General features: G+C 36.5%; 2 protein-coding genes across 2 annotated transcripts; both read right to left on the minus strand.

The window, feature by feature from the left end:
• Window positions 1-1,924: 1,924 nt before the first annotated feature.
• On the minus strand, window positions 1,925-4,279 carry SAG101 (senescence-associated gene 101). Its single transcript, XM_089608640.1, has 3 exons — window positions 4,009-4,279; window positions 3,376-3,930; window positions 1,925-2,896 (listed from the first exon to the last, which is right to left on the minus strand). The coding sequence occupies exons 2-3, from the start codon at window positions 3,922-3,924 to the stop codon at window positions 2,084-2,086; spliced, it is 1,362 nt and encodes a 453-aa protein (XP_089464766.1). The 5' UTR covers window positions 3,925-3,930; window positions 4,009-4,279; the 3' UTR covers window positions 1,925-2,083.
• Window positions 4,280-6,385: 2,106 nt separating this feature from the next.
• LOC149406033 (sulfatase and phosphatidylinositolglycan class N domain-containing protein) lies at window positions 6,386-13,393 on the minus strand. Its single transcript, XM_089608694.1, has 18 exons — window positions 12,981-13,393; window positions 12,371-12,562; window positions 12,086-12,241; window positions 11,497-11,790; window positions 10,878-11,101; window positions 10,682-10,756; window positions 10,077-10,143; window positions 9,634-9,950; window positions 9,315-9,548; window positions 9,031-9,218; window positions 8,791-8,929; window positions 8,587-8,695; window positions 8,080-8,182; window positions 7,802-7,976; window positions 7,545-7,643; window positions 7,393-7,451; window positions 6,869-6,974; window positions 6,386-6,783 (listed from the first exon to the last, which is right to left on the minus strand). The coding sequence occupies exons 1-18, from the start codon at window positions 13,228-13,230 to the stop codon at window positions 6,619-6,621; spliced, it is 2,952 nt and encodes a 983-aa protein (XP_089464820.1). The 5' UTR covers window positions 13,231-13,393; the 3' UTR covers window positions 6,386-6,618.
• Window positions 13,394-14,213: the final 820 nt, after the last annotated feature.

The raw sequence follows: 14,213 nt of genomic DNA on the forward strand, positions 1-14,213 counted from the left end.
ATTTGTGTGGATATGCAATCCAAACACTTTGGACAGAAGTGTCTGTAACAGCTCAAAGCTTTTTTGGGCATACTTTAACACTTTAGGCGCTTTTAGTGTTAACTTTCAGAAAAGTCAAAACAAAGAGTGAGAAAATTTTGGATTGATTGATGAGGTGAGAAACTCAATGTAACTGAAAAGGAAACTTGCTTAAAAGAAGTTCTGATTATTTTATAAGAACAATCAATTTATAAAAAGAAATGTTAATGGGTTTAAATCTGTTAATATGCAAAATAAGGAAATGTGTAAGAATTTCTTGAAAACAACCTATTAAAACCTCTCCGAACAAATTTTTTTTTTTAATAGTACGGATTTTCCATTAAAATTGAGTAAAAAAACCCATCAATACATGAGAATAACACCATAGTACATGGATTACCAAGACCTAAGTCGAGGTGAATCTAACACTAAATTCCGGTAAAAGTCCGATATGTGCAAACTTCCGACAACAAGAAGAATTACAAACACCAATAGAGCACACAAGAGGCTCGTTAAAAAATCCAAAGATTGGCGATGGAAAAATCCAACCAAACTCGGTCCGATAACCACGAATAGGGTGGTTCTTCAACCTGCATAGATAAAAACCTAACAGGAAATCCACTACGGGAGATGAGACTGCGGCTAATCCGAGTCCAAAACAAACCAAAATAAAACAAGCATAATACTCTCTCACTAAAAGACAAGAAAATAAACTAGTGACAACAAGATTTAACAAACTAAACACACGAAAAAACAGGTAAACATCCAAATTATACCCTCTCGGCCCCATACAAACTACCGCCACCCACACGGCGTCGCCGGATAACAAAGCAGAGCATAGGTCTCTGGGATCCACCACCACCACCACCACCGAGAAAAGCCCCACAGCAGTGCCGCGGTCGCAGCCTCCTCCGAAGGGTACGGATCTCACAGCCGAGGTCCACACACAAAGGACGACGTCAACCTGCCCAAGATCTGAAGGAGAACCACCATGCCGACCTGAAATAAAAGACAAGAAGTGCAGGCTCCGACGGAGCTCACCGGAGAACACCAAAAGGGGAGGAAGGCAAGGGAAGAGAAAAGCCATTGGAGGGGAAATGGGTAAGCTAAAAACAAAGGCAAATGATGGGCCTCCCTCGGCCGGAGCTTCACCGCTGGTCGGACCAGGGCAGAAGTCCGGCGGCTCCGGGGGGAGCGGCGGCAGAGGGGGGTTGAAGAAACCCTAGATCTAGAAAGCTCTGTTTGGACTTTGGAGAAGAGAGAGAGAGAGTCCCCTCTCCGAACAAACTAAATGAATAAATCTCCGTAAGGGAAAGAGTATCTTTAAGATTCAGAATTATATAATATAAAGTATAGGTGTAAATTACAAATATAGAGAGCTTGAGTAATATTGTAGAGAATGTATGTTTGGAAGAGTGTTTGAATGTTTGACATAAAGTTAAGCATCGGAACTGAAATTTTTGATCTTTTCCGGTTTTGATGCCCAATATTAAATTGCTTAGAAATATTGAAGCTTAGATAAACAAGTGCATGAGATGGGCTTGAAAAAGGTGGTCCCACATCCCCCTAACTCTAAACTAAACTAAACTAGATGGGTTTTTATTTGGTATTTGTATTTTTATGGACGTTGTTATCTTATTACTTCTTTTATTCATGTATTTATTTTAGAACATTTTTACCGATATTTGGAATCTGCCTAGTTCTTGAAATACTAAATAGAGAATTCAACTTTCATAAAAGCATAATAAAAATATCTAATATAAAAATCAGTGATAAAAAATGTCATTTCCTTGTGTTATAAATATTTTTCCCTTTTCTGATAAAAAATATATTTTCCCTTTTCATTCTTCAAGCCCATAATTAGCTCCCAAGACAGCTACGTACGACCACGTCCACAACATAAACATTGGCCAACAAACTCCAAATATTTTATTCTTCCGAGTTTTCAGGTACAAACAATATGAAATCTCTTATTTGCTGAAATACAAGAAAACAAGGCATATGATCCAGTGAAACAAGCAACGAAGTATAATGTCCCAAAAAAAGAAATGAGCAGAGTATAAGCTCATAGTTTAAAGCTCATTCCATTGGAATATTTTATATATTCGCGATTCTCCATGAAATCACTAAGCGCCGGCCTATAATTTACCCCGGCCATCGCTTCCTTGTAGCTTTTCCACCACAACATAAATGTGCTTTGCTCAAAGAAAATCTCCGGCAAAACTTCCTTATTCCCAATCAAACCCTTCACTCTACCCTCAAACTCCTTCAACTTGGCCTCGCAAGCTCTTTTCTCTTCCTCGCTCGATTCTCCACTCTTCATCGATCCGCACAAAATGAGCGCCTCTTCGACCTTTGCCCAGAAGCAAGAATCCACAGCGCCGATGCTCTTCTTCTTCTTCTTCTCATCAGTACTCTTGCTCTCGGCTTCGGCGACCAACTCTTCCAAGCGTTTGAAATGTCTCGGCCTAGCGTTTTCCTCGTAGCCCGAGAGACCATCGTGTGAGTAGTGCTCGGCGATGCGGAGAGCCTCGACGAGCCTCTTGTAGTTCAATCCTGCGTAGAGCCACCGTGTCCGAAGCGTCTCTTTCTCGGACTGTGGCTTCATGTCGGCTTCTTCGACCAAGTCCGACCAATAGATCGTCAGCCTCTTGACACACTCTTGAATGTCTATGTCCGTCATGAACCTCATGTTCTTGTAGCTGTCGTAGTACCCGATTTTCTTGTCGTTCGCCGATTTGATGTACCATTCGAGTTTGGCCATGTTTATCTTGGAATCGTTCAGCTTCTTGTCCGTTCTGACCCTTCTCTTGCCGATCTGGTACTTCATTTCCCGTTTCGCTATCTCATCGGCCAGACGCCCGATTTCAGATTTTTCCTGCTCAGAAAAAATAGAATACAAGTCTTAGCCAAACTAATTCCTTTCCCAAGTCTTAACAACTTTTAAGATAAAAATTGTAATCATCAAAAGTTCAGGATATGTAGCTCCGCCCTCTGTAACGTTCAAAAATTCTCAAATTGTTTTTTTTTATTACCTATAGAGTATGTATAGGATAATCTAAACAATTTACTTTTAATTAAAAGAAATTAAAATACTTCTCCTTTCCACGGAGGTAAATCTTTGCCCGCTTGTGTTTCTAAATATATTTAATCAGAAGGTGAGAGTCCCTTTTCTTCTCTATGCTTACTCATTATCTTCAGTGTTTTTCACAACTTAATTTAATGTTTACACCCCTAACCTTATTATTAACTGCTTATAAAACTAACTCATCAACTACCAATTACAATAATCTTATAATACAAATGATCTCAATACGTATGATTTCTAATAAGCAAGAGAGAGAGAGAGAGAGAGACCTGTTGTGAGAGTGGATTTGGGACCAAGCCTATGGCTGAGAGTTGTGTGAGAGTTCCCACATGGTATAGATTCGAATCCCACTCAGTCTCAGTCTCAGTCTCGACTTTCTTCTTCAACAAAGACTTTCGCTTCAGATCTTCCAGAACCTTCCCGTAATCCACACTCCCACCGGAAGTTCCTCTGTTTTCCGATCCGGTTTTGGCCAGCAAACTCAGCACCGTCTCAGGCTCCTCGAAGCAAGAGCTTCCAGATTCCGAGCACAACAGAAACGTCCCGAACGGCACGTAGTTCTTCGAGAACATTCTCGGCACCGGATCTCCGTTCGCTGCCACGTGGAGGAAGTTGGAGCACCACGGAGAGTGCTTGTAAAGCGCTCTCTGAAGCCTCGCATCGCCGATCAGAGGCGAACCGAAAGTGACGCAGATCGGGCGTTTATCGCCTGAGAAGTCACCGCTCTCCAGGAGCCACAGCGTGAACAGAGCAGCGATCGAGCCTCCGAGAGAGTGTCCGGCGATGATGAGAGGTTTTTTAGGGCTTTCTGGCTTCATAATTATCTGTTTTTTTTTTAAAAAAAATTCGTTTCATCAGCGAAAGTCAACAGATCGTGAATTTAACTCGGAATTGTAATTTACCTGATCCTTGATCAGAGGAAGCTCGTCTCGGTGTTCGTGGAGAGAGCGATAATAGCTCTGTTGATTGCGAAATCGGTTTTCTCGCGGAGAAACTTGAAGGGTTCGAAACTCTCTTTCGCGTCGATCGACGAAACCAAATCCGAAACACCTTGTTGACGAAGCTTTTCGGCGGCGAAATCTCGCGAAGTAGCGAAGATCACTACGGTCTGGTTATTCTCTTTCAAAATCACGTGTCTGAGTTTCGACGACGACGGCGATGAAGACGATGATGACGTGCCAATTTCACCGCAGAGCTTCGAGGACTGGTCCCATAGCCGTGGAAGAACATTGCTGAGAAGAATCTGATTGGCCTGTTCCAAACCGGGATTGAATCTGCGAAAATCAAAACCCAAAAAAAAAATGGCATTTAAGTAAGTAAAGAGAAAAATATTCCTCAGAATAATGTTTCGAATAAAAAAAGGTTTGGACCTTTCTACTTCTAGCTTCATCTTGATCGGTGATGTTACTTCAAAGATGGTGATGAGTGAATTAACGAACAAAACGAACGAAGTAAATAGAAGCAATGGAGAGACTGGATCAAATGGTGGAACTTCGACGAAGCTTCCATGTGAATTGTGAAATGAAATTTGTTATTTCTTATTCAGCAAGCAAGTGGACGTGGTAATTAAGAGAATATATGTCTGGGAAAACCGTTGAAAATGACCATAAAGAATCTGTTTTTGATTTTGGGGAAATTTATGTAATTCTGTTTTAGGGGAAATTGACTTGGTTTATTTAATTTGTTTAAAATTAATTTTTATACGTGTGTATTTGGGTAAAGCTTGAAGAAAATTGAGAAGGGAGCCGAAAAAAAAAAAGGCTTTTGCAGACATGCAATTTATTCTTTTTATTCTTGATCAGACTTCACAACCACCACCGACCCAAAAAAAACTTCGTCGAATTTTCCAATTAATTCGTACCTCTAATAAAATAATATTAAAGGATATATATATATTTCTTAATGAAAAAGTCAACATTGATGTCCAAGTCTTCATTCATTTTTGTCTAGAATCTCCCCGAAAAAATCCATGTCTCATCAACGTCGATCGAAGATTTTCCATGTTTCCAAAAAAAAAAAAACCATAATATCGAAAATATCAATAAATCGGGTAGATTATTGACGATAATATAGATAAGCTAGACAGATGAAATATTAAAAAAAAAAAAAAAAAAAAACATATTTCATTGGGGATAATTTTGTACCTACAAATACAAGGAAGTCATACTTTTGGATTAATTTTGACATATTGGATTTTGGTCCAAAAGTATTGAAGAGATCATAGTTTACAGTGATTTAAAACGATATATAACTGCAATTCAAACGACATTAACCCATACACAACCTTTAATAAATTATTTACTAGGGTGTGCACCAGTACGCCGTGAGTAGAGGCAAACAAGGCACCAGCTTAGGGTTCTCGATTGGGCCCAAAAATGTCAAATAACTACAAGAAAGATCGGTCTCAAAATTTCTAATTTTCAGTCGAACTTTCTTTTATATTTAAATTTTTATTATCATCAAAGGGCCGCAAATATTAATTCGCCTAGAGCCCTAAATGAAACGGGGGTTACATAGCCCACGTTTGACAAGTCAATTTGAAATTAAGAAGGAAATTTATCAATAAATGAATTAATAAATTGTAATTGAATACGTGAAATCATATCTTGAAATTTAGAAACTGATACGTGCAATTAAAAAGGGAAAGTGCATATATTTGAAATCAGAACAAAACAAACAAATAGACATTTATTTACATAAATAACTCTTATTAACCATAATTAACTATGATCAAAACAATGATACAAAGAGAGATGTAGAGTTAAACCTAGACGATATGAATTAATGAAAAATGATACAAAATAAACCGAAATAAACAAAATCTTACCAAACATAAACGATTTTTAATGAAATAATGATATAGAGAGAAATTGCTAGAATATAAAAACAAATCTGAAGAAAGTTATTTCTATGTTAAATAATTAACAACTGCATTAAAATAATTCCTTTTTTGAATGGATATCTTCATGATTTAAAAAAAGGGTTTATTATAATGAAATATATAATTTATTTATTTTAATAAATGAATATTGCCTTTTAAATATTTGAAATTTAAATCCGATCATGTAATTTTCAAACGCACAAGTTGACTTTCTAATTTGCATGTTTCAAACATTGGCTACTATTTCGTTTGTATGATTAATACTACACAAATGTATTTTCGTTCTTTTATACTCGTTTATTTCCGTAAATGCCTAGATTACACTATTTATTAAACGTTGGTCGAATCTTTAAATCACGTTTGAAATTGGCTAAGTTGCTAAATTGTCCTATTTCAAATATATAAATATTAACTGAAATTAAACATTAATCTCGGTATATATCAGAACTCGTGTAACAATAAATAATATAAAATCAAAACCATATAAGGCTAGTTTCAAAATTTCAATTGTAAAGACAAATTAGGAAAATCTGCTGATACGAAGCACAGAAGACGAATTATCAGGAAGCTCTAAAAGGTAATAAAATAATGACTAAAAAGTCCTAATCAATGAACGTGAAGAAGAAGTGGATTACATAGCCTTGTGAGAGGAGAGATTTGGTGAAGTGATTTGGATGTGTTTGGTGTAAATATTGGTGAGAGCGAAAAGAAGCAACACAAACACAACTTGAGCGCTCACGATTCCGAAATGGCTTATGCTGTTTCCGATCTCCATCCAACTTCCCGTATTTCTTACCTGAACGAAATCACGAATGAATGCTCACAAATGATTAACAAGTCTTATTTCATTCGAGCATGTATGTATGTATGTATGTGCGTACCAGGAAGAAGAAGTGGATGGTCATAATATCGGAAAATAAGATGACGAGGAAGTAACAACCCAGTCGCGGAATTCGGTTCATTTTCGTTATTGCACTGAAAGCACATCTGTATTTTTTATCGACAACCGAGATTATATTTTTACATAATAGATTATTCCTCCCGATATTATCAGGAAGGTAAATTAGTACTACTCTTTAATTAATTACGTTTAAATCTACTTTCATATGAATAAGTCATCAGGGTTCACGATATAACCGAGTCTGAGTGTATTAGCTGGTTATTTTAAGAGAAGATTTATAAAATGATTCACATATTCTAATCATAGAAGACTTTGATTAAACGATCTTGTTTTTAGGGGGTAAATTGGCTTAAGGGGTGAGGCGTAATCATTACAGACTCGGTGCTTTTTTTTTTTACGGCAGTAAAAATTTTAGGCACTACTGTAGGGTTAGAGGTTATAGACTTAGTTTTACATACATATGAAATAATTGACAGAAAGAATTAAGTTGGAAAGTTGACTTACATGACAAGCATGAAGGGAATGAAGAGCTTGAAGATGAGCAAGGCTGCCATAAGGAATGGCTGCAAAAAAGACAGAGTGAATTTTATTGTCAGCTATTAAAGCATAGATCGTAGAGAGAATAAGATATAAAAGTAATTCACTAATTTACTCACGCTGAAGATGGTGATGAATCGGTACACAGACGATATTTCGAAACTCGCAATACTTGCGAAATTCCCGGTTCCAAAAAAGGCGACGTTGAATAAGACCATCTGAAATTGGAATCATTATTATTAATTTTTTTTTTGGCATTAACTGCTCTCTGGTACCATCCGGTATTTTCGGTTAACAATGAAATAGAAAATAAAAAAGAAAGAACGTAAGTATAGCTAATACCATTCGCAAAAAAAAAAACAAAAACAAAACTTACAAAAACTAGTGGAATCCGCACATCAGAAAGCTGCAAGTACCGATCATCACTCTCAAGCACATTATTCTCCAAATTGTTTGACCATTTGACCTTTCTAACATAGAGAAGTGTGTTTTCAAATAGTATCCATGCCATGAGCACAAGAGCAAGGGCACCGTAAAAAACGGCTTCGTATCTGCATCGAAGATACATCAGGATTAATATTTCTTTACTCCGAAATAATAAAAAGAAAAATTGGTAATAATTTTATTCAGTAACTCATCATATCTAATACATACCCAATAGATAACAGAAGGAAGGTCGGCGCAAAGCCGAGAAATATCGAAGTGAGTCTGGACAACAGACTGTTCGCCGAAAACAATGGGAGGATCATTGACAAACCTATTCACATGATGTTATAATTGGTCAATATTACATGTAATCAAGTTTGGTTCCATTTTTTTTTATTTGTCCACCGGATTATACTGGTTGTGTCACTTTATACCTAGTTTAGAAAAATCGTCTAAAATGGTGATTATAAGTTACAAATGGTTTTGATTTAGTCCTCCTAAATTTTTAGCTGAAAATCGTATCAATTTGGGTGAATCAAGTAATTTTATGGTCGGGTTTTAGACTCCAAGGTCATCAGGTTTCAAACGTCTTCGACTTGAGTGTAAAAGTTGTTCAAAAAAAAAAAAAAAAATTGTTTAACTAAGGGGCAAAGTGTACCATCCAGTAAATAAAAATGCTTTGATTGAAACATAGAAGTGCAAAGTTTTTTTTTTTTTTTTTTAAATTTTTTTTACCAGCAATGGACCAATTGATGAACTGGTGAAATGCAAGCAACTCTTGTTTCTGTGTCCTGTGAGACGTCGATAATGGCACCATCACAGATGATAACCCAACTAAGAGTACCTGCATATATATAAAGAATTCATAACAGAACTAGTTAGTAATGAACAATATTTGATTTTCAAGTGCCAAGGACAGCTAAAGACATATTCAAGCACCTGTAAGTGAAAAAGAACCGGAAATTTTGGTCTTTTCTTTTCGTGATTGCGAAGAGTAAGCCAATATTTATTCCCTTCAGCGTGATCGAGCAACCTTGCCGAAATTCCTATGACAATGATCATAGCTCCGCTCCCAACTCTGCAAAAAAATTATAAAATAAAAATAAATTGTCACATACAAATAAAGTAAATCAAACTCGAGAGGTCAACACAGTAGAAATATGAGCTAGATTGACTTACACTAGATTCGTGTTATCTGGAATATCAGCTGGCATTAGGGTAAAGATAGACAAGAACCAACACACGGCACAAACGAAATATGGTATCCCCGATCGCCATGGAATCGATTTAAAAAGATACGCAGAAGCTATCGCTCCCACGGCCAGGAAATACCAAGTATAGAGCTTTCTCTCCGTGAAGCTATTCACCTGCGAAACCCACAAGCCTATAACACTTCAGAAATCTATATTCATAAGAACCATGTGAAAGGCTATCTTTTTCAGAGTGAAGTTCGATCCCGATACCAGAAACTCGGAAATGAGTATTGCCAAAGCACAAGTGGCTACGATATTGGCGACGTAGTAAACCCGTCTTCCGTGTAATTGCGTCCACAATGCTTTTATGAACCGGTATTCGCTGAATATTTGCGTCCATAGAAACACTGTCATCGATGTGTACGCGTGGTAAAGAGGAGGCGATCGCTCGACGATTAGAAGAACACTAATCACTCCCATCAATAGCCCTCCACATACTTGAACCTGAGATATAGAGTTATATCCAAAACTCGAGTTATGTTTGGGAAATAAAATTTTGACCTGAAATCACAACTGCAAAAGAAATCACCTTTTTGGAAGCGTGTGTGAGAAAAGACGGGTGTTCCTTTTCACTGCACAATGAAGTGTAAGACTGAAGTACGTGAAGAGCAAGATAGACCATCCAACCGATATATCCGAGGCTGATGACACTCATGAGCATAAGCCAATCGTATGTTTGAAAATAATGCAATCCTTCCAATGCCAAGCTTCGGAGATTCTCGGATAGTTTCATCGCAGCTTTGTAGTTTCGAATGGATATGAGATCCTCGATTTGGTCCAGCATAGAAGAATAGTGAGCCAAGGGCTTGAAAGGTTTGAAATTTAGCGAGTTTGACTGTTTTATTTCTAAGTACGTTCGTCAAAGAAATCATATCTGAAGTCTACTGTGTTGTCTATTTCTATGTCCTTCCACATAAGCTTTACAGAAGTAAATAATAACAATGATAAGGATAATAATAAAAAAAAGGATACGTGACTTGCGAAGGAATTGGTTCAAAATTTGTTTTGTATTAGCCACCACAGCTTCCACTTCTGCTGCCTAAACATATGTTTTAAATCGATTAGTTTTCTTCTATGTAACGAAAAATTCAGTAAAAAAAGGAAATCAAATAAATAAGTAGCAAATAGTCCTAATACTATTGTGCGAAGACATTGGTCCCTATAATTTTACAAGCAAAACGGTCCTCAAACTACTGATTTTGTAGCATTTTAGTGTCCTATTCATAAAAATAGATAAAACGTTGTTTTCCAATTAAATTCAATACCCAAACTTAAACATATTTACAAACTTAAATATCTTGTTAACAATTTGATAAAGTATCACTAAAACAGTCTTACCCTGACAAACCAAAATTGCTTGATTTTTATATATTGTAATTAGGTTAGACTATGATTTAATTAGTTTCTTCTATATAATTAACAAGTTATAAAAGTATTTGGAAAATATATATAAGCCTCTTAGGAAGCTAAAAAATTTAATTTCTTTAAACGAGCTAGATACTGCAAAATCCATAGCATTTAAGGACCATTTTGATCAGAAAATAAATAAGGATCAAATGCCATGTGTTTAATCGTACCTCATTCATGTTTAGGTACTCAAGTGGCAGACTTCCGACCGAGTTGACAGGGCAAGGTAAACCGAGAAGAGTCGACTGGGCAAAAGAGGCAACGAGGATGTGAGTTATTATCATATCAACCGAAAAAAAAAAAAAAAAAAATCATCAAGAGAAAAGAAGAAACATGGCAAGGAATGAAAAGAGGGACTATCATCACCATGAGCGGGGCAATATCTGCTTGATTCACGTCGACCCTTTCAATTTGATTGAGACCCCACTCTTTGGGCGTTGGCGCATCGTGCGTGTGTTCGTCGACAAAACGAAACGCAGAGTCGGAATGGTCGTTGTTGATGCTCGAAATCGGCCTCGGATGTTTAATACCCGCTCCCCAAGCAACGAGCGGTGTGTCCGTATTTGTCGGATGACCATCTCCGTGGCTACCTATCATTTGAAACCGTATCTATACATGTCAGAATCTGCAGATTAAAGTTAGGCTTATTGTCTTTTTCTAGCATAAACATGTGTAAGAAGTGTCGTGTTAGTAGTACTGAATTAATTTGTGTTCATATTTGTTTTTACCAAAACTTATATGCTCTGAGCTTTATAAATAACTTCTAATATGTAGTTTAGTAACAACACTTATTATTTCATACAATAAATATTCTAAAAATATTAAAAATTATTTCTTACATAACGTCTTTTAATGTATATATTTGTTTTTGTTTGTTATGAATATAACTAATATTATTAAATATCCATTAACAAACTGTCATGTTTTCGAACTGTGAATTAATTTTGTCGAAAATGCGAACTAATTGCTTCATGATGTACCTCACCTTTGTCACTCATTCCATGATCAGCAGTAAATATGTAGGAAGTACGGTTGTCTTGGAAATAGTCTTCCAGACCGTCGTAAACCCTCGCAGCAATACTATCAACAACCTTGACATTGTTGAGATAAATGTTTGAATAAGGTTTGTGTGCGTGCCCGTTCGAGTCGCACCCGAGCAGGTGCAAGAATATGACGAGATTGTCCTGTTGAAGCAAAGCCTTTGATCTCTGGTCTTCATTGGATCGATTAAACAGGCTTTGAAACTCTTGAAACGACCACTCGTCCAGAAAAGAGGCATCTGTATTGTTAGGAATACATACATTATTAAACTATCGCTAGCATTAAATCTACGATAACTATATATTGAGAGAATAACAATACTAATAATACTAAAAAGAAATAATTAGGGGGTTAAAAATATAGAATACAAAGAGGTTGGCTAGACTATAAATAACAGGAATCAGGAGATTAGGCTTTGGGAATTCCTATTCGGGAGAGCACAGACCTGTCAAAAGTCTGACATCACCATTGTATCTCGTTTCGTTTATATTTCAATTAATCCAAAAAAATATATCAGTTCGTATCAGACTAACCAGTAGCAAAATCCTCAAACTCGTGGGGATAGCTCTTCCACGTGCTGTGAGGCAAAGCCCCGCAGAAAATCGGGACTATATCCGGGCTGCCAAAAGCAAATGTGTGCCGGCTTCGGTTGAACACCGAATCGAATTCAACAGGATTCGCTTTCCATCCTGGGAAATAATAAAATAAAAAAAATAAAAAAATTCAATAGCTCACCTTTTAACAAGTAGAACCATAAAGCGGAAGATAATGGGAAAGCCAAAAGTGAAATAATACCCACTTTGGAGAGAAAGATCCACCTTTGGTAACTGCACTCGGATCCTCGTAAAAACCCGCGATGATCGCGACGTGCCCGGGTCTCGATTCCGTCGGAGGTCGGGCGTGAGACACTCCCCACCGACCCTTCTCCTCGATCACACTTCTCAAAAACGGGGCTCTGAACTTTCCTCCAAAGTCCGGCTCAAAGAATTTGTCGGCACGCAAACCATCGGCTGAAAATTACAATAACAAAACAGATAATATTAACTTATTATGATTGAGCAACACTATACAGTTTGCACCAACACATCAAGCGTTAATACTCACTTCACATACAGACCCATTAACACTAAACAGCTAGCACCAATCACACTCCAAGAATTTAAGCAGGAACTCAGAACACACAGAAAACGGCTTTTGGTTCAGCGAAACTACCACTCTGAAAATGCTTAGCTGAGAGAACAAATCGACTTCACAGCGCATCTCTAAGTTCTAAATGAGCTAGCATTAACATTCAAGATCGAGACTTTAACCAAAAAATGAAATGCCCACCTCAGATACAAACCCATTAAATCATAGAAGAAGATGAAAAAAAAAGCATTTAAGTGAGGCATTTCAACAAACAGGTGGTGTGCGATTTGAGTATCTCACCGATCAGAAGGACCAGCCTCTTGGCCGGAGCAGGAAAGCGAGGCTGGACGAGGCTCATGCCGTGGACGATTGGGGTCTTGAAGTAGATATCGAAGATACTGAGCATATATACAGCGTGAAGAGCCACGCCCAGAACCACTAACCACGTCTCTCGGCGCTTCAGCCATTTCCTTCTCTCCGTCAAGCTCGCTCTTCTTCCGCTTCCCGCTTCCACTCCTCGGCTACCCAAAATCCCTTCTCCCATTCGCATAGCTTTTCAGGTTTTTACTTTTAGAAAAATAATATGATTATAATCTTACGATCTTCGTCGCTCGGTGTTCGGGGTTATTGCCGGTGGATCTGCATAAATGCCGTCGTTTTGCAGGTTCGAAGTAATAGAGTATGTTAAGATTTCCGATCGGTCCCTTACTCGCGAAGACGAAATAAATTGTTAATTTTTATTTATATATTTAATTATCATTTTTCTTGCCAATTGAAGTGGTCAATCTTGTCAAAACAAAAAAAAATTACCGAAAAATGAAAATTATATTTTTAAGTATCTTTGGTTTAAGAGAAAAAAAAATATTGTTTGTTTAATTTATAAAGGTTATTAATCTTATGTTCATTTTTACATACTCTGAAGGTTTAGTTACACTTCATATCCTCTAGACTATTAATATCGGTCTTTTAGCTAAGTAATTAATTAAAATTAATAAATTAGTAAAATAGTCAAAATTTGTCTAAAATTAGTGAAAATTAAAACGTGCAAATACGCTTTTATTTTATTTTTTTTACTTTGTGATTAATTTTTTTAAAAGTGATCAATTATTTGTATAAATTGCTAAGACTTTTAATGAGTGTCAACAAAAATTTACAATGTAATTTTAGTTATTTTGCTAAAAATTAAAAAATTTGTCTATTTTATTAATCAATTAATTTCAAATGGTCATTTTGTATAATTTGTATAATGTTTTCCATTAACATTGTCTATTTGGTATATTAATCAAATAATTTAACGTAAGGGTGTTAGTGAATCTTTTATTGTTGTGAATATAATTTTTAATCAATGATGAAAAAATCGGGTATTATTTTGATAATCCGAAATAAAAAGATTGATTTTTAAGCTTTATTTATATCGGTCAATCCACTCGGTCCCAAGACTAGCTCAATAAAAAATATTAGTAACAACTCAGTAAGGTCCAAAAGCAATGTGTTTTTTGGGGGAATATACTTATATTGAGGTTCATTTAAGAT

This window comes from Urtica dioica, chromosome 1 (assembly GCF_054948205.1).
Source record: "Urtica dioica subsp. dioica isolate 48M chromosome 1, U.dioica_male_clone48M_v1_H2, whole genome shotgun sequence".
Taxonomy (NCBI): domain Eukaryota; kingdom Viridiplantae; phylum Streptophyta; class Magnoliopsida; order Rosales; family Urticaceae; genus Urtica; species Urtica dioica.

Coding starts and splice junctions, on each gene's coding strand:
- SAG101 (XM_089608640.1), bottom strand. CDS start 3,924: ATGAAGCCAGAAAGCCCTAAAAAACCTCTCATCATCGCCGGACACTCT. Junction 2,897..3,375: donor CAAATCCACTCTCACAACAG/GTCTCTCTCTCT, acceptor TTTTCTGAGCAG/GAAAAATCTGAAATCGGGCG.
- LOC149406033 (XM_089608694.1), bottom strand. CDS start 13,230: ATGCGAATGGGAGAAGGGATTTTGGGTAGCCGAGGAGTGGAAGCGGGA. Junction 9,549..9,633: donor TCACACACGCTTCCAAAAAG/GTGATTTCTTTT, acceptor TCTATATCTCAG/GTTCAAGTATGTGGAGGGCT. Junction 8,930..9,030: donor CCAGATAACACGAATCTAGT/GTAAGTCAATCT, acceptor ATTTTTTTGCAG/AGTTGGGAGCGGAGCTATGA.